Source organism: Teleopsis dalmanni, chromosome 1 (assembly GCF_002237135.1).
Source record: "Teleopsis dalmanni isolate 2A chromosome 1, ASM223713v2, whole genome shotgun sequence".
In the NCBI taxonomy this organism is placed as follows: Eukaryota; Metazoa; Arthropoda; class Insecta; order Diptera; family Diopsidae; genus Teleopsis; species Teleopsis dalmanni.
Genome location: NC_051846.1, coordinates 210,775,296 through 210,802,107, shown reverse-complemented (window position 1 = coordinate 210,802,107; position 26,812 = coordinate 210,775,296). Strand labels below are relative to the sequence as shown.

General features: G+C 24.5%; 1 protein-coding gene across 4 annotated transcripts in view; it reads right to left on the bottom strand.

Annotated features, from left to right (window-relative positions):
• The window catches only part of LOC119671728 (general transcriptional corepressor trfA), a 64,494-nt gene that overhangs the window by 6,841 nt on the left and 30,841 nt on the right, over positions 1 to 26,812 (bottom strand). For 3 of the 4 annotated variants that reach the window (XM_038082487.1, XM_038082486.1, XM_038082488.1), the window contains one exon: positions 11,083 to 11,472. In XM_038082487.1, coding sequence (XP_037938415.1) covers positions 11,083 to 11,472 — 390 coding nt within the window. Of the gene's footprint in view, positions 1 to 11,082; positions 11,473 to 11,579; positions 11,684 to 26,812 lie in introns of those variants that run through there. The other variant, XM_038082489.1, reaches the window with a different exon arrangement.

Below are 26,812 nucleotides of genomic sequence, written 5' to 3'. Positions count from 1 at the left end.
AATTTATTTTTATACATGTTTTATTTTTAAAATAAATTGTTATTTATAACTTAATTCATTTTCAATACATTTATTTGGAAACGTTCACCAGGAATTGCAAACACTGTCAAGTCATTTTCCTGAAGTGATTTTGACATAAGTTGTCATTTTTTGGCTGACATATTACGTTGAAAATATGTGAAGAATATTAAATATTTTGAACAAAATTTATATAAATGTAGAAATAAGGAGTGAGTAATAAAAAGTTATAAATATTTAACAATAAATATTTATAATATAGTTGATCTTTTGTGCTATAGATAGCTAAAAATAATATAATATACATATATATATTTTCATCGTTATTAAAAAACTTCTAAAGAACTAAAAGCGCTAAGTACATGTCAATTCTAAAAAAAATTATTTTTTTTAAATTCTTAATAATTCCTAAATCCTGTATAGAGCATATTATAGGAAGACTCACTCAATGTAGAACACTTTAAGAGGGAATATCTAATAAACTTCAATAAGTAGAATACAAAATGACTAGGAAAAAAAAAATCTGATATCTGATATCAAGTATATTAGATATTTTCCTTCTCAGTTATTTATATATATATATATACTTATATATTTTCTTTGGCTGAATTTTTACTTTTAACTTAATAGAATATTATTTGGTACTTAACTTTTTTGACTTTCATTTAAACAAATAACTAATTAAAAATATTAAGTTTTATGTCAAAACGTATTAGTTGAAAATTTTCAAGTTAATAAACTTAATTTACTTTAATCCCTTTTAATTATCTACGTTTATATAAATTTAAAAAGTAATTAATTATAAGTTAAGTTAATTATCAGTTAAGTTATAAAAATGGAGAGGGGTTTATAGTTACCATATATTAAAAAATTGAAACTTGAGACAAATTTTAAATTAAATTCATCACAAGTTTTTTAGGTAATTGAAGTTTTTATGATAATTATAATTATTAAAAATATTATTAGTTAAATAATGTTTCTCCGCGCACCTTTATTTAGAGTGCTTTTCAGATTATAGATAATATATGCAAACTCTTAATTTAATTAAATATTTTAATTTATAAGTAACAGCACACTTTTTGGTTGACAATCCAAAAAGTCGATGTATTTGTATGTAGCATTTTTAATAATATGGTAATTAAATACATAAAAGCAATGACGTCATTTAATGAAGAGTGTTACTAACATAAGAAACTTACAAAAAAAAAAATTATAATAATAATAATAAATAAAAGAAAACAAACACACTAACACATTTATTAGAAATATAAAAGAAAAAAAAAAGCGAAAAAAATTATTATCTTCAATTGATTGCTAATGTGTAGATAGTGGATAGACAGCTCATACTACGTAGTAACTACCCGGCTTGGCCAGCTAAAGCTGCTTATTACCTACCTCAATTATATAAAATCGCGATAGCACAGTCCGAGTCAACTACACACGCAATAGCCAAACACGAGCAACGAGCAACGACAGACCCAGTACGTGTCTTTATCTTCGCATGTAAAAACTGACAGTAGCTGCCGATTTTAATGACTAGACATCAAGGAGATTTTACGCGTGATTATAGCTATACAAAATGCGATACTCGTGGTGTGAACTTTTTTTCTACATTTACTTAAATGAATTTAATTGAGTTGACAACTACAGTGAAAACTTCGTAAATCTAACAACTGAGAGAGCGCATAAATTTGGGTTATCGAAGAGCAGTTGGCAATAGACTTATCATCACAGTGGCTGATGATTGATATTGTTACTTGCAGGTGTAGATACTCTTGGCTACTGTTTCGTATTTTATTCACAATATTGAGTACATATAAATCATTTTTATAATTATTTATGTGCTTGAAGAAACTTATGTGAACCTTTCAACACTTAAGCAACACAAATCTATACATTTGATAATGTGCAGATACGTGGAAAATTTATTACTAAACAATTAATTAATACTTAAAATTTTAAAATGAAACTCTTTCGTGCAATATTTCATAGAAACAAATAAAATAGTTATTTGATTAAAATTAACAACCAAAGCTCTAAACTAATTGCCATACTTTATATGTGAATTTATGTTTCTATTATTTTTATTAATGGCAAATTTATGTTAATCAGTCAAAGTCTGTCAACGTTAATTGATTTACTTGATTGAAAACCAAATGAATTTATACTAAAATACTTCATAATATATGCAATGCTTATTATTATTTTAGTAGCTTTGAGCTAGTACTGCACTTTACGGTCACGTTTTATTTCGTATTCTTTTTATCTACACAATTTGCTAAAGAATTGTTTTCTGAAATTGAAGTGGTCGGTTTGCCAGGCAGCTTAAAGTGTATTTAGTCAGGCTTATTTTACCTATTAACCTCATAAAAAATTTCTTGATTTATTGTTTTATTGTATTGTATCATATTGTATCATATTATATGAGTAAACATAAAACTAGTATTACTTTAATATAGTTATTTGAAATGAAATAAATCAAGCACTCTGACTGACATGCCATGACATGATTGAATTGAATTGAATTGAATTGAATTGTAGTATCATTGTAGTAAATACTTCAAACTTGATATCTAATTACACTATTCGACTGAAGTGCTCTAATAACCACTCGAGAATATAAGAGCATATAAGCAAATAACTTCAAATAATAAATTAGTGTCCAAAAGTGGAAGAGCGGCTATACTTTTTTACGTTTTTTACGTTCTTTTAGTTTTTGAAGTAACGTATCTATTAGAAGTTAAAGATTGATATAGGTAGAGCAAAACTCTACCGGCTTTTTCAAGGTTACCTGGTATAAACCAACAAGTGTGTTACCACAATTTTTTTTTTCATATTTTCGTTGTACTTAACCAATTTGCACTTAACTAACTTGTATTTAGCACACGTAATTACAATTAATAAAATTACTACATATGAGCCGGTAAATTGAGATTGTTTAAGTGGTGGGAGTACAAATGACATAATAGTTTCGTTTGTATTAAATAAACATTTAAAAACAATTTTATTTGGCAAGTATTTTTATATACCAACCAACCAACATCGGTTAAATGGGTATATGAAGCGTTTCATTTCGAAACATGTACACTCGATGTATATAATTTATAATTATTTTTTCTAATTACAATTGCCAACGCTGCTGCTGCACATTGAACTCTTAAGCACCATAACAAATGTTATTCAATAGTTTAATAATAGAAAATTAAATCAACTTAATATTCCATTATTTATCATTATCATTTTTTTGTTAGCTAGCTATGAACTGTTTTTGTAAAAATTATGATTTATTAATAATATACAGTAAAAGTAGCGTATTGTCATTTATTATATAATAATAATATTTATTATAAAAAATATTAATAAAAAAAAAAAATACAAAAAAACTATAGTTAATAAATAAGCATAGGAAAATTACTTATTTAACTGCTAGAGAAATGAACCTTTAAAAACTAATAAAATTAAAAATAATAACATAATAATTTTATTTTAAAAAAAAGAAGATAATTTTGATGAATTATTAATCAATTAAATGAAATAGCAGAATTTATAATTAATAAAATCAGAGCTTTTGATATTGATGATTTTAATTATAATTTATTTTTCGTTTTATGGCAAACAGTTCGTTTAACTGATATATTAAGAAAGAAAATATAAAGAAACTATGCAACCATTGAACAAACGTAAATACTTTATAATAGAGATATAATTTTGTATCTCTGCAAGAGAAGAAAAGTTCTTTAGAATTGATGGAATAACCGAACTACAATAAATATATTTGTATTTTGTGTAAATAAAGTTAGTTTCAAGTGAAGTTAGTTTTCAAGCCCTTACGTATAAACCGCAAGGCAGTAGAAGCAGAGGAAGGCCTAAGATTACCTGGCGCAGATATACACTAAACGACCAATATTGTTGAGCTCAGGGAAGTGGCAGTAAGAAGATAAAGATGGAGGCAATTTGTAGATAGTTTATGCCCAGTATGGAGGCAGCTTGGAATCATGTGACGCTAAACAAGGCTTAATAAATATTATTAGTTTAAATGTGCATATATATAAAAGACAAGACAAAGTATCTTAAATATTTCATTCAATTTCATGCAATCTCTATTAAAATCACATTAAACATAATATTTAATAACGTTAAAGGAATTTACGCTTAAAGGAATTTAACTACATCACATGCTGAACTAGACCATAAAATTTCACTTAGCTTAAGGTAAAAATAATTTAAAGTTTTTTATTTATACTGCTGGCTTCCTAAACAAATATTATTTTTTAATTTAATGGTAGATGTGTAGCATTATCTATATATATGTATATATTGCATGAACAAAATGTAACTTACATATTACCAAATACATGTGTATCTATATATGGCGAAAAACAAAATTATATTAACCTTCGTCATAGTAATTTTTGATATGCAACAAAGTTGAAAGCATTTGAGCATGAAAAAATATAAAATGAATACAAACTTTAATATCTTATGCAAAATTTATAAGAGCCCACGGCTAAAAAATAATTAAATTGAAATTATATTTGAGTTTGATATAAGAAATTTCCACAGTCTGGTAAGCAAGCTTTACTAAATCGAACTGCTCTGCTTTTAAGATCAACAGACTTAGTTTGCAAAATGTAATTACAAACAAACGGAAATTAATTAATTTATGTTCAATTAGAAAATGTTGCAAATATATTGCATAAAAGTATGTATGCTTATGTGTGATGTATGTATCTCTACGAGTTACTATGAAGAAACTACAAGTTTTACAGTTCAACTTCCATAAAAATTTGTTTTTATTATCTAAGTAAAATGATTAAATTCTCATTAGCTGCACAAATCCGTTTTTATAATTAAGCATATTTATAGCTCAGAGGGTAATCAAAGCCGCCACTTGGCGTATGAGTAACTATATTAAGACAAATTTACGTAGTCATATTTTTGAGTTAAATACATTATTGAAGTATACCACCAATTAAAGGAAAAGATAGTATATTAAATGTAAATAGGAACAAAGGTACCAATTCTGATATTAATATTAACATGCTGATAAATTGGTACTAGGGCGAAAATCAACAGGTAGGATAAAAAGAAAGATAAATGTTGATAAAACTAATCATATTCGCTACAAAATGTTTGATACTAGAATTTATTATGGAAATTAATAGAGAGAGATAGAGAAAGACAGAGAGAGAAAAAGAGAGAGAAAGAGAGAGAGAAAGAGAGAGAGAATAAGAAAGAGAAAATGAGAAAGAGAGAGAGAGAGAGAAAATAAGAAAGAGAAAATGAGAAAAAGAGAGGAAGAGGAAGAGAGAGAAAATAAAAAAGAGAAAATAAGAAAAAGAAAGGAAGAGGAAGAGAGAGAAAGTTAGAAAGAGGGAAAAAATGAGAATGAGAGAAAAAAAAAAGAAAGGAAGAAAGAGAAAAGGAGAAAGAGAGAGATAAAGGGAGAAAAGGAGAGAGGGATATAAAGGGAGAAAAAGAAAGATAAAAGATAGAGAAATTGAAAAAAGAGAAAAATGGAGGGAGAGATTTTAAATCGAAGCAGGGACATAATAATAATCTCTAGCTCAAGGTGCGATCTTCTATATGAAATGGATGTTGGAAACAAAAAAGATCAGTAATATTCTCAGTATTCTCATATAAAAACGAAAAATTTTTTACTTTACGGGAAAAAAAACCCAGTAATAATTTTCTTTTATGACTTACACGCGGCAAAAAAATTGATTAAGAAGCAAAAATTAATTTTATATATGACAAACGTGTTGATATTGATGCTAATTAATTAAGCTTTTAATTAACATTTTAAAATGTGATTTTATGGTAATTTAATTTAATATGCGAGTATATTAAAATATAAATAACTAAATAAATGGCCTCTAAAGGGTATAAATGAGAACAGTAGTGCCTATATTATAAATAATAAAATATTATATTGAAAAATACAGATCTTATCTCATCTATTTAAAATTGTATCTATTCTCATTATTTTTATAATCATTTTTCTTATAAGTTAAATAAGGAAAGTTGGTGACAAATAATAAAACAACTAGAAATTACTATTTTAAATATTTATAAAAAAATTTTAAATGCATAATAAGTGAAAGGTTAGTTAAAAAAATATATGGTTGACTTCCAATTTTTTTTATTAATAATAATCAACTTAAATTAATTTATATTTGCTTCTGTATAACACGTCATTTGCAATAGTCTAAAAAGTAATTAAAACTAAATGAAAATAAAAAAGCTTTAAAAAACAAATCAGCTAACAAATATTTTGAAACATTCCAATCAAGTTATACACGTTCCGGCATAATATTTTCATTTAGTTTATTATTATTAGAATGGACAACGTCACACAACAACTTATGAAATTTAATGTATTCTTCGGTTCGACAAAAGCTTAGCTTAGTATAATATTTGGAAAAAAAATATTTAAAGCATTGTATTAACAATAATGTATGGTAGATATATAGTTGGAAGTCTTTAAAGGCAAAAATCTATCTGTAGACTGTTTTCTAGCATAGTGACCTGTTATAGCATTGTTATCTTGAGTATAGTATTTCGTGTCATGTTCACACCGGAATTAATTGCTATGACTCTATTGACAGTTTCATAACGACACAAATCGATCATATCATGACCTCTGTTATCTTCCTAAAAAAGTTGAATCATTTAAAAAATATCGGTTCTGAACGAAGTTAAAACATTTCTTTGACTGTCTGCCTTTTATTTGGACCAGAAGGAATATTATTTAAAAGATCTGACACAGTTTTCCATTTCGTTGGAATCTCTTCTATTCTATTACCAATAATATTCCGACAATTCTAAAATCTATCGTAAATATCAATCTATGTAAGTAGTCCTGCATATATTATAAAAACTATATGTTTAATATCATTACTTTTTTATTCCATACTCCTTTAGGAGCTTAAGGATACAACAAATGATTTCTAACTATATCTATTTTGTGAAGTTTGTCGAAATTCGTTAAACGATTTGCCAGTTTCAGTATCGATGCATATCGTTGGCCTGCCTCTACGCGGGGTTCCCTGGGGATTCCATGCTAGCGCTACGTGCAGAATATCGTTATAAGGCATAACGCAGGGTAAGTTCAATACGATTTGTTAAATTAATAAATTAATAGCAAAATCACTAACGATAATAATATTGACATTAACGAATTTATTAAGAATATGAGTTGGTGAAAAATCGATTCCTTGAACTGAATTGTGTATACCATATATTAGAAAAATCATCACAATTATTTTTAGATCTTGGTAATACTTACTTTTCTGCTAACTCAATATTAACAGAACACTTTGCATAGAGTATAGAGTAAATGTGATTCACAATTTTGAATAACTTAATCGACAATTATATACGTCATAATAATTTAAGTTATTCATATGAAATGGAATTAAAATACACAAATAAAATTGGAAAAATTACTACAGTAGTAAAAAGTGTAAAATTGTGAACATAGCAAAAAAAAACCCAATAAATTTGAATGAATGAATCAATGAGTCATGAAATGGTGTGTACATATTTTAAAATGTGTAATGCAAGCAAAACGTAATCACAACAATATATTTTCAAATTAAAAAAGAATTAATAAAAAAAAATATATGCAATAATTTCTTAATTTTGTTAATTTTTATTTTTTTTTTTTTTTTTCGAAATATAAACAAATTTATTTGAAAAATTGCTTTAGAGCCATGATGCATGCACATGTGCATGAAATGTTACAACGATTTTTATATCGCAAAATGAGAAAATGTCAGCAGCGACTAGGCTAATGAACTGCTGACGTTGCACTACTAAAACTGCAGCAGCGCGGGAGGCAAAAAGTTATTAAACTCAAATTATAAATACCAAAGATATAACAATTTTTGCAGCCGCAACATCACAACAAAGCGCAGTCTTCCTCTGAGTAGTGTAGTTTGCCTCTTTGGCATATTCGAATTTATGGTTTCAGATTTTTGATTTTTTTTTGTATTTTTTATTTTTTATTTCTTATTTTTGTCTTGAATTTAAATGTGTTAAATAAGAAAATTGCAGGAAATTTCATTTGAAATGCGTTCATTAGAGTTGACACAGTTGAGTTGAAATTGTTATAGATACAGAATATCTTATATTGCATAGAGACCGATCTATGGCTATACACACTCAAGTATTTAAGTATTTTATTTATATGTATGATGCTCTGGATTTTAATAATAGTAAGAAATTCAAAAAATATTTAAGAAACTATATTTAGCTTAAAAGTATTAAAATGTGATATGCATACATATTTTATCATTTAGACCTAGAATATAAAATAAATGCTAGCGAAACTATAGTTTTATGATGTTGAAGAAATGCTTTTAAACTAAAATATTTTCTTAACAAGAAATAACAATATTGTATAGATATAAAATGAGATTAAAGATATAACTCATCATATATTCTAAAAAAATTTATATAACTATACATAGTACTATTAGATATATTGTATGAATAATCAATTAACAAAGTAATAAAATTTTATTATTCGTTTTTTATTATTTCACACTATACAATTATCTATAATCTTTTTTTATATCAGATTTTTTAAAATTTATATTACAAAACAATCATATACAAATAAACAAAATTCGTCAAAATTATTATTAGCAATGATTACTTAATGCTTATAAACAATGAAAACCATATATCAGAACACATTAGATAAATCAAAATAAAAAATTCTTGCTAATTGACATGTTTCACACGCGCTTAAGATATATTTAGATGGATCGATAGATATAAATCTTAAGTAAACATATGCCAACAAATTTTATTAATTGTAAGAGTAAATGCAATATGTAAGCAAATAAATTGATTTATAAAACAAAATTGGAAAAAATTGTATTTCTATATACATATATACGAGTATGTTGTACATAAATACAATGCGAATTGCGAATTCATAAAAACAAAAGTCTACATAAGACAACATTATGAATTCTTAAGATTTGGCACATTTATAGACATACATACGTATATTCATTTGATATGCATATCCAGTATTACTAGAGCGTATGCTTTGAAATACATATTATACAAAATATGTGTACATTTTGAAGACTTGCCGGTTCTGCAAGTAGTACGAGCCCATTTTTGTAGCATACTAAGGAACAAGTTCTTACAAAACTTGTTCTAGAAGAACATTTTTTTTAATTATGCTAATTTTTAATATCTACATGAGTACATGTATAATTTTACTGGCAGTTAACAATAAGGAAGTATTTGATTTTTTTTTCTCTATTTTTTGCTTTCGATTTTAATTAAATTATGCTTAGTGTAGCATTTTTGTTTAGTTTTAATGCATTTTAATTAGCTATAATTTTTCATTTAATTGTGGCTGTAATTATAATTTATCATAAAGAAAACAATTAAATAACAAAACAAAAGCTACAAGTCAATTGTTTAAAGTACAACTAATAGTAGTAAACTAAAGTGCCTTCATTATTACTGTGTGTGAAGTGGTGCTCTTTTATATATAAAAAATAATAATACTTCAAATAAATTGCGTTGGCCAATTTCAATTTCCATTTCCATTTGAGAAATAATTTAAACAGTTTTACAAGTTAATTGTTTTTGCCCATATATTTAAATATTTACTTCAAATTATTCAAGTGTTTTTATACTGATAGCTTTCACTGTAACCTATAATCGTAAGTGGGCGATTAAAAATTACTTCCTAAAAGTTGAAAACTCACACAAATTTATAAGGAAATATTTTGTAAATGATTCATAATGTACTAATATCAACAAAATGACGCAAGTAAAAAAACAAAAGAATTTTTAGATATTTTGTTCTTAAATGCACAATATTTATATGCAAGTTAAAAATATCAAATAATAAGTCATCAGCAAAAAAATTTATTTAAATAATGGAATTGCCTTCTGATTAAGTTTTTCTTAAAATAGACCATCTAATTAAGTTTAATAATTTTAATTTTTAATATTTTTTTAAGTTTATTTAGTCATCAGTTATAATGATGATTAAACTAACTACTTAATTATATTTTAATTTAAAAAATATTTACTTTATTGTAAAATAAAAAAGAATAGCGGGAAACTATATCAAAGTTAATTACTCATAACAACTGAAGGTGGTTACTTTCCTTGCCCTTCAGGAAAGTGACATTCAAAACCAGCAATAAACAATAACATAATAATTATATTACAAATAAGCTGCTCTACTTTTTTCTTGATATTGTGAAGCTTATTACGCTTTTAATAAACAAAGTTTTGAAACCCAGATCAATAAATAATATATGAAATTATCTTTAAGTCCCATAATGTAAATACATTCCTGACCTCCTGCTATCTCCTATATCAATGGTAAACAAAACATTTCTTTGAATCGAGAAATGATCGCTTGCAAACTACTATAGATACACACTATACTTAGTATACTATACTAAGTAGTGTAACTACTATACATAAACATATATTTAAATCGAATAATGTAAATATATTTTTTCGATCGCTTGTAAACTACTATACCAAAAGTAAACAAAATATTTATTTGCATCTCATAATTCATAAAAAATAATTCATCAAAAGAACAAAATAATTGTTTTAATAAAATTAAAAAATTTTAATTATTATGTTTAATTTTTGTTCTATGTGAAAAAAAAACCCTAAATAAATGCTGTTCATTTTTTTAATATCAACAGGAAGTATTTTCAAATTAGAATTCAAATAAAAATCTTATCTATATGCAATCATATCTTGATTTACGAAACATATAATTTAACTAATCTTATATTTTTGTTAGCCCTAAACGATAACTCATGGCTAAAAATAAAATTATTTCATTATAACAGTGTGGGCTAGAACAATCAAAGCAATCATTTTAGTTTGGCCGACTAATCTTTTATCTGAATATTAGATAAATTTGCAATAATATATACATTACTCATTGCCAACGTCGACTACTACAACCACAATCTCAATTATGTATATTAAAATTATATATATTAAAATTATATATATATATACTTATATATAAAAAGTAAGAAATTTGTAGCTTACCTTCTGCGTATAAAGACGAAGAATTGTACCGACGTCGTTCATAACAATAGTCCAAGTTATTTCCCAACCAATTTTCAACTGTCAAATCTGTTGGGTTACGTTGCTTCTGTCCACCGCCGTTGTTATCTTGCCGTTTCTGTTGATGATTGTTGTTACGCGATTTTCGTTGTCTATTACCGTTTTGTTGATGATGACCATGATGATTACTGCTGTGCTGTTGTTGCTGCTGCTGATGATTCTGATGATTATGACCATTGTTTCCAGCAAAACTGGAATCATATGACTCATTCTTAGAACTTCCATTTAATTGCTGTGCTTGCAAGGCATCTCTATTCGATGACTTGGAGTTAACATGACCAGCTGTGCTACTCTTATGTTGCATAGTGTCATCTATAAAATACAACAATAAAGAAAAATAAATACAAATTAATAAATATTTATATTTACACATATTTTAAAACAAAAAACAAAAAAAAAATGTATCTAGCTTTTAATACCTAATATAGTATTTATATTTTTCATCATAAATATTGAATTTTATTTTTTTATACAGAAATGTTGTATTAATCATACGAAGCGCTTCAGGAGCATCTATCTGAGTACGTGTGCTTTGCTTTAAAAACTTGACTAAACTGAATTCGCACATATACCCAAATAAGGCTGGCTGAAAGCAATTTATTATTGGAATGATTGTAATAATAAACGGTTTTGTATGACGAAATTTTATTTTTTCTTTTCGAAAATGACAACTGAGTCATACACGTTCTAAATATTTGCTGACATATGTTTGCTTCGAAGTGTTTTATTCGACTTAACAATTTACTGGTTGCGCTCTCTATTCGATTGTTGCGGGTTTGTACGGACGGAAAACTAAAACCCACGAATAAAATTTATTCATATTCGTGAGTGATATCAAAACAATATACGTAGTAAAAAAATACACATTTCTTTATTCATTCTTAGTACTATCAATTTGTAGTTTATTGTTTATATTCAAGTCTTTTCAATTCACAAAACTGATAAGCAGCCTTACAAGATCAACTCTAACTAACATATCAATAGATTTATATTGATATTAGAAAAATTCCCATAGTGTTTCGCAGAAATTCCCCGAGTCATATACAAAGTGTCATATAGTTTATATGTTTGTTATATATACTAATTATATTTAATCAATTATTAGTTTCATTAAAATATGTTTTAATTTTTCTAGTTCATATAGCGTTTTGAAGAAAGTTAGTAATTAAGTTTTTCTATAACTTCAACAGGCGCACATACATTGCAGTATAGTTACCTTTGCACGAAGATAAAATGTGTATGAAACCTACCTTAAGTTTAGAAATTTCAATATTATTGTTTATTTATTTTTTTCTTTATTATTTATACCTTGTCAAGTACCGATAAGATAAACTTTATGAGTTAACCGAACAATGGTTTGCGGTTGTTGCCAGACTACAGTGAGTATTAGCACATTTTCTGATATAACATTTTAAGTCCAGCAACGTACACCAGATATTAAATGCCGTCTGTAGACTTATTAGAAACAATTTATTTTTAATTATGTGTAAATATAATATAAGGTTTTTCAGAGAAATTGCGCGTTTTATTTAGAAAATTCTATTATTAAGGAATTATTAAGAGACGGTTTCAAATTGTTATTTGTTTTTTTTTTTTTGTAAACAAAATTTTCAAACGAATACTTTAAATAAATAGGGAATTTATTTTATTATTATGCAGAAATTATTATTGATATAGTATGATATGATATAATTCAGAAATTATAACAACAATTAAAATGATTGAAATTAAATTAAATCGAATTATTAAGAGACGAGTAAAAGTAGTTATTCATTTTGTAAAAAAAATTTAAACGATTTTAATTTATATTATTATATTATTACTATATTGTTATTATATTATTATTGTATTATTTTAATATAATGCAAAAATTATTATTCACATAATTTAGAAATTCCTTTTCTTTTAATTATTATTGTATTATTTTAATATAATGCAAAAATTATTATTCACATAATTTAGAAATTCCTTTTCTTTTAATTAATTATTATAAATTATTATAATCTTTCTTCCATACTTTCTCTATATATATATATAAATAGTATATATAAATAACAAGAAAATAAACAAATAATAAACGAATTAAAATAAAATTATATTAAAATACAATAGTATTATTTTATTTTCTCTCTACAAAATAATTTTAATAATTATTTCAAAATGAATTACCAATTTTATATTAAATATTATTTTCTTTTGTATATACTGTAAATGATAATATTAGCATTATATATTAATCTATGATAGATTGATTTACATATTTATAATTTCACAATTAATTGTGTTAATTTTATATTCATGTAAAAAAAATTATAAATTATAAACCTTTAAGTAAGAAAAACTAATATTAATGGTAAACAATTATATAATCAATAACAACAATTATTTATCAGTTAATCCCTACGCAAAATCGTACAATTGCGTATTAGTGACGTCAATAGAATTTTATATTCGAGTAACTCAACATTCTAAATTATAGAAACATTAAAAAGCAAACAGAACCGAATATCTATAAATGTTGTAAGATTTTTATTTTTATTTTTATATTTGTTAAATACAATTTACATACTCTATATAGCGTATATAGTATAGCGGAACAAAGAAGGTGTATTGTATTTTTAAAAGCAAAAATACTCTAGTGAGAATAGGTGCTGGTATTATTACGTTATTTCCTGTAAAGTTTTTTTTTTTTTCATTTACTTCTAATCGATTATAGAAATAAAAACGCAATTTACACTGTGTAAAAGTATTAAATTTATTGGTACATAGAACCGAAAATGCCATCCTTTTAAAGAGTTTTTCATAGCCCTATGACGAATGCGTCATCAAAGTCAGGCGATTTCAAGCATGCAATAGTCGCGTTATATGAGCATAAAATGTGCTAATAAATTTTTAAATAATGAGTTTTATTTTTACTATAAGGTAACAACATGCATGCGATACAAAAAATAATCAATTTTGAGTTGATTATTTTTTTGCTTTTTTGTTTTGTTTACGAACATTAGAGTGGAAAAAATTTAAGGTCTAATGGTCAATTGCAAAAATAAGATTGATAAGAAACATATGGCAATTAGCATACCAAATGTTGGGTTAACACAGCGTATACGCAACATTAAAAATAATTATTTTAGCTAATTGTAAAATTGCACATCATAACGAAAAAATAAAACAAAATTCCATTTGTAAATTTTTCAGGAATAGAAAATTTAACTATATCAGTTATGTAAAAATAATTAGATTAAAAATATATACTATTAATATTTTTTAATATAAATACTTAACAAAATATTAACTTTAATATAAGTAAATCTAGATATTTTGGTAAAAATGTAAAAATACAATATATATATCTAATTTTCCCCCAATTATATTGGATTATCTTAAATAAATAGAAAATTCAAATAAAGTTAATTAAGTATATAAAAGCATGATGAAGCAGTAAACCAAATACAACCAAAAACTGTTATCATTTATTGAAATTAAACTATTTTTGTCTGCTCTATTACTTAAATACATGTCAGTTGTACAATTTTTAATAGAAAAATAAAGCTAAATTCTAGAGTAACGTATGAGGAAACGAAATGTTATCAGTGACCCTGACTGTAACTATTGAATGAATTGATTCTATGTGAATGACGTTAAAATTACAACAAACTATGGTATATATAGCAGCATATTATTTTTCATATTTCAATATAAAGATGATAACAACTGTTGAAGGAAGATAAATTTATTGCATGTGTATTGTAAAAGCTAATTAAATTAATAATAAACTAACAGAATTGTTTAAGGTTATATTGTAGGTTATTAACCGGCAATGCCGACTTGTTAATACAAAAATTAATCTTAATACAACGCCTAAGTCGACAATCAGAACCTCTGTTTCAGTTAAGAGATATATATCGTTAAAGTTGTAGTATATTATTTTATCTGTGTTTAATGAAACTCTCTTTTCCTACTTTATTTACTTTTAACGTTTTCAAACCAAACGTTAAAGGTTGAGCTTTTATGCAACGATGGTTGATCACGCTAGGAACACACTTTCTAGAAGGTCTTGGGTACTAATATTTTCTTGAAAGCGCATCTTAAGTTTTAATAAAAGTAACAGATGATTTCAAACATTTCGAATTTTGTGCGGTTGGGCAATTAATCGCCCCGTTAGTACCTAACCTAACATCGGCTAAAGCAACTTATGTATATAGTAAAATCAATAAATTTATACATATTTAATATTTAAACATAAACATATTTCTAAGAGTTTATTACTTTTGCTCTTCTCTTATATTTGTTTCTTACACTCAGTAACTCAGCTATAATAAGTGAGTTAATTAAAAACTTATTTCCAAAATTAATTCAAAGTGTTTTGTTAACAAAAAAATTAAAAAAAATAAATTAATACAATAATTAAAAATACAGAAATTAGTATTACAAGACATAATTTGTTTTCAAAATAAACCGAAACCGCGTGTTTGCTGTCAAAATAAAAACGACGTTTGACACATGAAAAATAAAAATTTTAAATAAAAAATAAGCAAGAAACAAGAAAGCTACTGAAAAGAACTATAACAATATGTCAAAACTAAATAAAAATAAAATATAAGCGCAACTGTAAAAAAAAATATAAACAAATAAAAACTGACCTATAACATTTTAAATAATTAAGTTATAAACAATTTTAAAGAAGCATTCGAAAAATACTATTTTACGACAGATGTACATAAAAAGATATTTTTAAGTTTAAAAGATATACAGCAGATATACAGCTCAACTGTCAAATATTTAGAACGGAAAAGTTCAAAAGTAGAACAGGTTAATTGGTTTACTAATGCATAAAACTGATTTGTTTTTAATAGCTTTTTGTAAAGGAGATATTTTTTAAAGATATTATTCGCAATACTGAATGCTGTCATACATCCATCCTTTAAAGGGAGAATACTATTTATAGCTAATAAATTTAGTTATAAATAATTTATATGAGTTGAGAATTTTATCATTATTTGTCTATGAAAATTATTTTTAAAATATATTTTCAATCTTTCATAATTTTACACAGATAAGATTTCGCTAAGAATATTACAACGCAGTTGAGATAGAAAGAGAATAATGCGCAGCAAAATAAAATGCTCAGTTGTACAATTATTAATAAATAATGAAATTTATATAAAAAAAAAAAAATTATATATAATTATGTATATATATAACAATCAAATTATTTAAAAATAAAAATTAAGATTTTCGGTTGACCCCTATTAAAACCATTGAACTTATGAATTTGCAATTAAAAGGAATAAATTGAACGAGTAATTTAAACGAGTAACCATCAAATTAACTGATTTTGTGTTAGTATCTCATATCAACGATATTAAATGTGTTCAAAATTCGTACTTCAATGCAGTACGTGTTACACAGAAATTTGAGTAAAATATACTGCGCCGTTGCAGCGTCTATAAACAATAAAAAAAAAATGAAGTTCAAGTCAATGACATAAGAAATTTAATATATTATAATGTATTTACTCGCAGCTTCACTCGATTTTCGATTTTGAAACGTAAACAAAATAGTAAAATTAAAACATTTTTTTAAATGCTAAATTTAAATCTTAAAAACGTAAATAAATAATTGCTGTTTTATTTATTATTTTTTATCAGCACTTAAAAATGTTAATATAGCAAAATGCAAAGTAAACAAAAAATTCATTTAAACGAGTAAAATTTTTTATTTTAGAATTAGATTTATTTTTATTTTTTATTTTTATTTTTATTACTCCGTTTCAGATTTTGTTAATAGTATATTTTACATATTTCTCAATGCAAAAATAATTTGAAATATGGTTTTCGATACAGAGTTCATGCCTCGACTCAAGTTCATTTAAAAAACTTTTGCTAGTTTAGCACTTTTTCTCACGTTTACTCCACTTTTGCAGCGAATTTTGTTGGTTTTTTTCCTTTAAAAAAATTATTTAAAATTTCACTTACATAAAATGAAAGTTTAATTTTTCAATTTTATTTTTTTTGTTTTTCTTTTTTTTTTTGTTTAATAAATAAAAATAATTTTACGGGTATATTGCAATATATATTATACATCATATGAAAAACTTAAATCAAATAAGTAATAAAAGTAAAAAAAAAATATTAATTATTGTATAAGGTCGTTCAATATTTAATTTACGATTTTGTTGCACTAAGAAAGTGTGTCCAATGTCATTTTAAGTTAAAATAGTTTTGCAATAAATATTAAATAATAATGTCATATGAATAAACTAAGTAAAATTGAAGCAAACAGTTTGTGTTCATATATATACATGCATTAAAAACTAAATTATTTGAAAGAAAACTTTAATGTCATTTGCTTAGCTCATATATAATCCTGAGAAAATAAGAAACGCTTATCTCATTCAACGGATGTTGTAATATTAATTTTAAAAGGTTCAAATGTCTAAAACATAATTTCTGAACATGTTTCGAAGGAGTTATCAAGTTATTTTAAAGTGAAAACTTCATTATTGCCATAAAATGACACGACGAAATAATTTTTTTATATATTTTATTTATTTATATTATTTATAAATTTTGTTTTATTCTTTGATTACATTACACTTTTTCCATTACAAATATTTAAACTGTATTTTCTTTTTAAATTAAGTATTAATTACAATTTATTTGTATTTATTTATAATTATTTATTATTATCATTATTATATTATTAGTAGTTATAATAGTTCTTGAAAGACATTATTTTCTTGACTAATTTGGAATGCAATAACAAAAACAACAACTCTTTTACTTTCTAATATTTATACACTTGTCTAAGTCTTTTAGATCTTTTTATATACTTATCAATTGATTCTAACACTTTACATTCAGATACGTCAATTACTCTCAAAACCATTCTATCCACGTCTGCCTCGATGTCTTATAGTTTTGGTCCTTTTTCTTTTAATTTGTGCTATTTGAATGTTATCTGTTGTATTCCTTAAGTATATATTCCAACTATATATCGTTTTAAACTCAATCTAAGGGACTCAATAAGTGGAACAATGGACTCATTATCATCTTTCCATAGAATTGTGTGCTTTTCAAGCTTTCTAATTATGTATTGGAACAAATATTTTCTTTAAAAGCTACTGTTGTATCCTTATTTTTGAGTCATAGAGTATTGTACTGCAAATTGCAATTTGATACTTCACACTTTCGTGATACTTGTATCGATTTCAGAGAATTAGGCACCCACAATTATACTTGAAATCGTTAAAACTTATAATAATTTTTGTAACGATTTTATTCCATGTCATAATTAATGTTATCTTTTAAATAAAAATTTCGTCTCAAAACAAAAAAAAAAAATAAAGGAAAAAAAAAAGTAAAAACTAACTAAAAAGGAATCTCAAGTGTTCATTCATAAATCCGCAAAAATCACTGAAAAATATTTCATAAATTTTTGAAATTGTCGGTCAACACTTTTATGGAGTTTGATTCTATAAAAACTCGCCCACACATTTAATATAAATAACAATAAAAACAATTCTTTAAAAACATATGAAAATTGCCAAAATAATAAATTTTATGAAAAAAATAAATATATATATATAGTATTTTAAAATTATCCAAAAATATAATATATATCTAAATTGCGAGTGATATTTATAGAATTTAATAACTTTTTTAAGCCCACTTATTTTTGTATTTTTTCACATTTATTTATTTATTCTATTATTTTTTGCGTTTTCTTTGTGAAAAATTTTATTTTAAAATTTTGTTAGGAAAAGTGAAATTTGTTAAGAAAATAAGAGAAAAAAAAAATCACATGATTTTTTTAATTTCCATACAAAAGATAATTGTTTTTCCTTATTTAAACACTCACCAACAACGATCTAGTGTGACTAGAGAAGATTTCAGATATTAGAGAAGTGAACGCAAAGCTGCAGTTAGGGCAGGCAAGCGGAAAGTCTTTAACACGTTATATTGTGTGCCACCAACCACCATAATGACCACAATTTCCGTATAATTTCTCTTTTGCCGGTGAAGGTTGGTTTCTCTGTTGCTCTATTGTTTTGGCCCACAATTTTCTAAGAATGATTTGGTGTAATTTTTTTTTTTTTTTTTCAAATTTTTATATAAAAATATTTATTTACAGCAACTATTTATTCACTTTTTGTGTGAGTATCTTTGCCAATGTGCCAGCAACAACAAAAACAAAGTAATGGCAATTTCTGTTGTACTTTTTAATGTTTCTATTGAGTGATTTTGTATTAAAATTTTTTATTATTGTCGGTCACAAGCAAATTTGGGTTACCACTTTCCTTCAGTGGACGTGGGGTTTTATTGGCACTCAATGTTTATAGTTTCAAGTACACTTATTGTACTTCATGTTATTTACTATAACCTAAATCATTTGTTAATTAAATAAATGACATAAAAACAACGTTCATTGCACATTATTAAGAAAGAAATTACAAATTTTATAATTTCATTAAAATTAATGTAAGGAAAAAACTATTTTTCGTCTCTTTCAACTCAATTTGCCTGCTTATGACCTAAAAACATAAGTCTTTATTTTAAATATACATATATATATATATACATATATTTTTTTTTATTTATCTTGTTTTTGAAAATAGTTCTAAATATTAAATATATATATTTTTTTTTTTGTGGCTAACCTTTAAGTATTAAGTAAAGATTTCATTTTATTTATGTTATTGTGGAATATGACAATTTAAAAGAATGTTTTTTGTTTTTTTATTTAAATTCATATCAAAATCCTGTATAAAATATTTATGCTCTATGAATGAAAAATTATTATTTTTTTTTATTTAAGCAATATAGTAGTTTAACATAATGAAAAATTCTTAAAAATATTCAAAAAGGAAAATTATTTTTTGCGTCTTAATTTTTTTGAAGAAAATAGCACAAGAATACAATATAAACAAACTACAAGATACAATGAAGCAATGTGCGGGTGTTTATGATTAAATAAAGATATTTCAAATGGTTGACAGTATTTTGTCGTTGTTTATATGTTTGAGGTTTGTTTGCTGCATACTTTTATATTGTATATTGTATATTGTATATTGTTGCCAGTTTTCTATTTTACTATTTATTTTCTATTTATTTTTTATTTTCAAAATAAAATTTAAAAGATATAAATAAAAATTATTGCTACAAAGTATTGCTTGAATAAATCACATAACTATTTAGTATTAAGCGCTCGTGGTTAGATTTAATATTTATAGCAAATATGACGTATCTAAATTATAGCACATTAATTCTATGTTAAATAATATAATTTAATATGTATTATGTTAGCGTTCAAATGTTAAAAAATATGTAATAATTTCTTTGATTGAAATTTGCATAAATAAAATAGCAATCAACACAAACCGCAGGGGCGTCGTTATAAAGAAAAAATTTATAAGATATGAAGAAAATCATTTTTCAATTTATGAAAAAGAGTTGGAAATTATTGCAATTGGATATTGCAAAAATAATGGACCTACAAGTTCTGAATGCTTTCTAAAATTTCTATACAGCATTCCTTTAAGACAATTTTAATAGATTTAAGTATTACACGTTAACATTCAATGCTGTAATAAAAAAAATTAAATATGAAAAATTATGCATTTATAACACAGCTAAGACTCGGAAAGATAGGCTCTATACTGTCTTTCATTAAAGAAATCGGACATGGAGAAACACTGAAATTCGAGTAAGGCACAATAGATCTTTTAGGTCGCAGTGCACGATCCCTATTTTAATAACAATAACAATAATAACATAGCTAAATATTTATAATTAGACTCAGTAGCTGACAGTACTGTATTATAGTGGTATGCTTATTTCAAAAGTTTAAAATGTACATACATACATATATCTAGATGGAACATACCAAACTATAAGAATGTTTAAGATTTTATATAAAAATTTTAAAAATATTATTCAATTAAACTATGTATTGAAAACATAAATTTAAAATTCCAGAATAAATATTTAGAATGTTCTATTCAGGTTTGCGAAGATACTGTGTCAAGTCTCAAAACAATAATAAATAAATTAAATATTTCTTAATAAATATTTATTATATTCTATTACGTTGTGGGAAGATATAGCGCTAAATTTCTAATTAAAACAATAACACATAAATCGAAAATTCCATATTAAAAATATTCACGATATTCTATTATGTCTTGGGAAGATACAGTGCTAAATTTCTAATTAAAACAATAACACATAAATCGAAAATTCCATATTAAAAATATTTACGATATTCTATTACGTCTTGAGAAGATACAGTGCTAAATTTCTAATTAAAACAATAACACATAAATCGAATATTTCATATTAAAAATATTTACGATATTCTATTACGTCTTGAGAAGATAATGTGTTACGTATCTAAATAAAAAAAAAGTTGACTCATATTTATTAGCAATATTTAAAGAAAAAACTATATATATGTATATAAAATTTAATATTCCAAAATTGAAACGTTTATTTCGTACATTTATATACTGTACCAGTTCGTGCCATGCCTTCGACGTATTAGTAAATACAACTTTTTCCCTTTCTCCACTTTTTTATTTTGTTTAATTTTATTATCATTATTCTTTGAATTAAAAACTCACATTATTAGGAATTTGACCGGTTAGATACTTTGTATGGTAAGAGTTGAATGAATTCGATTGCCAAGAACGTAAAACATCTTGTTTCTACTCATACATATATTATTTTACTGCCGAACTGTTTATAGAATAAATAATTTTTAAAATTTTTACTTGTTGTTTTGATTGCTAATATATTATGATCATTAGGATATAAAAATATTAGAAAAAATTTCTTTGAAATTGCTCATCAAAAAATATTCAACAAAAAATAAATATACAATATTATTATATCTGAGATATGTACTATAAATATTACTAATAATAAACACGTGTATTTTTGTTTATTCTTAAAGTAAAATTTTTAATTTTTAATTGAAATAATTAAAAGTATTAATTGCAATGTAAACAAAAAATAACAAAATGTTATTAAATAAATTTTCACACATTTGTAAATTAAAAAAATTAAAAATATATATATTTTTGTTTTTTTATATCAAATGATTTGCCAAACCGGAAGTCATAAGTTTCCACATGAATTGATATATAATTTAATGTCATACAAGCAGAGAAATATAAGAAAATTACAAGAATGAGTACATACAATGGCACATAAATGTATCTATCTATCGTGTAGGAAAAAAATATTTTAAACTTCTGCACATCTATATGTGTGTAGTGGTACATAAAGTGATTCTTAAGATTATAGGCCAGGCCACGTTTTTATAGTTTTTGCAACAGAATAACAAAAAGGTTGAATGAAACTTAAAGCAATAAAATATTCTGCGATATATAAAAATAAAAAAAGATAAGTAAAGAAAGAAGATACAACCACTAAAAATAAACTTATTCGCAACTTCTTCTCACCGAACGTTAACTATACAAGAATGTACAAAACGGTTTAAGACTCTTCGGTATGCGCCGCCTTAAGTTAAAATAAACCATTGAACTATGGCTCCAAAGGTGCCTGGATGAATACATGCGGAATGTGAACAAACATTAGTAGTTTTGGCGGGAAGGTTTTATACGTTTAAATGATGCCTGAAAACGATGAAATTTCACATGAACATTGCCATTAGTACTAGAGAAAAAAAATTTTAATAAAATTGGTATGGGTATGAACACCAATAGACAGCTGCTAAAGCAATATAAATGCCAACAAATATTTGGGATAATTTTTTTTATTAAATTATATATATTAATTCATTTAAAAAAAATTTTTTTTAATCAATTTGCAAAATGTTTTATACAACATCTATATTAGATATAGCCTCATCATTATTACCAAGATGATTATTTTTTTTTTTTATAGTTTTTATCGAAATTATATGTAAATTTTTTTCACAAATCTTTTTGTGTTATTTCATTTCAGAAAAGTATCAATCAATGTCTCAAAACTTGGACTACGTTTAGAATTCTAAAAAAAATCAATGAATGAATTTAAGATTTTATTACCAAAGTGTGTAGATAATTGGTATGCCTTACGACAGTCAATGTTCGCAAAATTACTTAAGTTTATGAAAATTTAGAATAAAAAAAATACAAATAATATATCAATTCTAAAGAAAAGATATAAATTTAAGTAGCTTAAAATTACGTGGACTGTTCACAACTGTTAAAATAAATAAAAAAAAAAATTAGAAGATATAAAATTAAAAGAATTTATTATAACTAAGCAGCATTACAATGCAAATTTAAATTCTATTTAATTCTCTTAACAAATTGGCAACAAATTTTTTAAAATCAATAAAGTCCATTTTTTATATTTTATAGCTTTTTGGCTATTATGAAAATGTGTGAAAAGAGCCATTAGATGAAATATTATGGAAAGCAAATCATTTTCGTATTTTTCACTATATTTTTGCAATATTTTATTTCATTTCGCATTAATTTTGCCAGCTGCAACGAGCTATTAACTTTATGACAGACAAGGTGGGGAGAGTAAATGTATCCATCGATGTGTGAGGAGTCCAAAAAGAAGTTACGATGACTCCCAGAGTTATTAAAACCAGTTTCACAAAAAAAAAATGACAGTAAATGGTTATGATGATGATGTTGGTATCAGGTACTGGCATTCGGTGTCTATAGCAGAAATGCTACGCAAATGCGGTACGGTACGATACATTTTAAACTAATTTGTTGTATGTAGTTTTAAACTTAGTAACGGAGATGTTTAAAACTGGTTAAAAAAGGTAGTGAAAGTTACATTTTGACATGTATAAAAAAATTAAAAAGAAGTTATTAGTAAAACCGAAGAAGCAGCAGATGACCTTTCCATAATTGAATAATAAAGTTGTTAATTATTTGAGTAATATAAACTTTTATACATTTTCGAAATGAAAGAAATTAGTTTCATTATTATATATAAATATTCTATATAGTTATTAATTATATACTACATATTAATAAGTATATAATTATATTATATATATATATATATATATATATATACATATACATATTAATAAGTATATAATTATATTATATATATATATATATACATATACATATTAATAAGTATATAATTATATTATATATATATATTACATATATATATTACATTATATTACATTATATATATATTACAACATATATATATATATTATTATTAAATAATTTTGTTTAATAAATATGTAAGCAAGGAAAAGTTGGCATATATTGCAATATAAGCAGTTCTTGCATAAGCTGTTTCTAAATGAGCAACAAAATTATTATGCAAAAAAATTATTTTTAAAAATACAATATTGAAAAAATTGCAAAATTGATAAGCACAAATATAAACAAACTTTTATAAAAAATAACTTCAAAAATTGCCTGAACCAGAACAAAATGACAATGTTCAGAAATTATTTTAGCGCCACAAGTTTATGAATATTTGTTTTTACAACAATTTTACAATACATTTTAAACAAAAGGCATATCATATTCTAAAGGCATATTCATAGATATTGATCTATTGAAAACGCTTGTTTATATATTAGCTAATGTTAAATGTATATAATAACAACAGTATTTTATATTTGTAATAAATATAAATACCTTCGAAATATTAGAACCAAACCATAAACTGTGTATTTATTTGTATATACATAAGCAAATCATATAAATCATAATTATTGTACTACTAAATAAATAAATTATAGGTTTCAATAATTCAAACAACCATTGTCTTTAACAGTGGAAAGCAATATAAAGGAATCCTAGTTGTTATATATATACCTAGTATGTTAATCGAACGTGTAATAAAATTAAAGTATTTTCTTTAATATACTTAAATGATATCTCTCATATCAAAAAGCATATAAAATCGACTTAGAGCAAAAGAAATATACAATTTTGCGGCTTCTCGTAGAATTACGTGTATATTTAATGTAAGCAGGGAATTTATAGTCTTAAAAAAGGTAAATAACTTCTTGTTTCAACCATTTTCGATCTTTTTATAATAGCTTATTATACGTTTTAAAGTATAAATAAATGTTTTTTATAAACCCCCCAATTGCTGGAAAGGGCCACCACATGTTAATATATATTTTTTTACAATATACAATATAAACATTGTTATATATTTAACATGTTTATATTATTTTAAGGATGCGGCACAATTCTTTTAATCTTGTCAAAGGTAAAACCCACAAGTGGTAGTATAAACCCTAGACACTTGTATTTTGTAAAGTATGTTATTTACTTTCGGTTCATTGAAATGATTCACAATTGCGGCTGGAATAATTTCAATTGAAAAAAATGTATTATTTAAATTAAATTTAGAAATTCTGACTAAAAGTTTTATATTTAGAATCCCAATCAACTTCAAAACTTCTCTAGTGAGTGTACGTCTTTTAACTTAAAACAAATGCGATAAACTATCGCATTTAGTATTTTTGTTCTTTTTGGATCAAGAACAACATAATATTTACGATAATACATGCCATAATTTCTATAATGATGAATATTATATCTCAACATTTTGAGTTAATTATAGAAAAAGCATATAAATTAAATTTGATGTGACGTCATCGGTGAGAATGCCTTTGATTTTAATAATTATAAATTAAAAATAATTTTTGTTGTTGCAGCAATTCATTGTGCTGAATTTTCAAGGCATAAAATTAATTTTTATTTGCTACCAAGAAAAGCTGCAAAATGTTTTGTTTGCTCCCAAAAATAAAATTATATATAAAATAAATTATACGAATATGGAGTGTGTTAAATCGGAATTTTCGATTTGATGAAGTCAATGTGCGGTATATGTAGATATATGTATGTAGCTACATATGAATTTTTCTTCTGTTTATTTTATAAACTCAGAACGAACCTAATATATTCATGCTAAAGCAAGAAGCGTGTATCTAGTATCTACAGTAACAAATTCTATGTTTGCAATATAGCCAGCCAACCAAGGTCGTACAGTATTTACTTTGAATTTATTAATTAAATATTGACTTGGAATGGAATTTTAAAAATTGCCAAATTTTCTTTTTTTTTTCTTGTCTTAATATTATAGGCGCAAAATTAAATATTTTGTTATACTAATATATATACCGATTATTCCATCAGAAAGAAATATTCAGTTAATGACCTATTTATTTTATTTCTATAAATTAACGTTTTTATAGTTGTGTTATATAAAATCGTCATGTCATAATTTAAATAAAATTGACATTAATTAAAAGATAATCTACCACATAACAGCCACTGGTCAGTCAGCCACACTCCAGCTATCTTCACTCGTTTCTCTTTTACATACACCAATAAAAATATTATCAAAATGAAGACTTAACAAAAGAAAAAAGTGCTATTTCACAATTTTACATAATCACAGACGTCACACACTTTCTTTTTTGTTGAGAAAGGTCCAAAATAACAAAATATGACCTTTTCAAGCCAGATAAAGATATGCATAAGCAAAAAAAAATAAATAAATAAAACAATAAAATTTGAATTAAATATTGACAAAACCTAAAAATACTCATAAGACACATAAAAGTAAATAAAAAATTTAAAACACAAATGAAATGGCAGTCGCGAAGACCCAGAAAATAGCAAATGAAAAATATC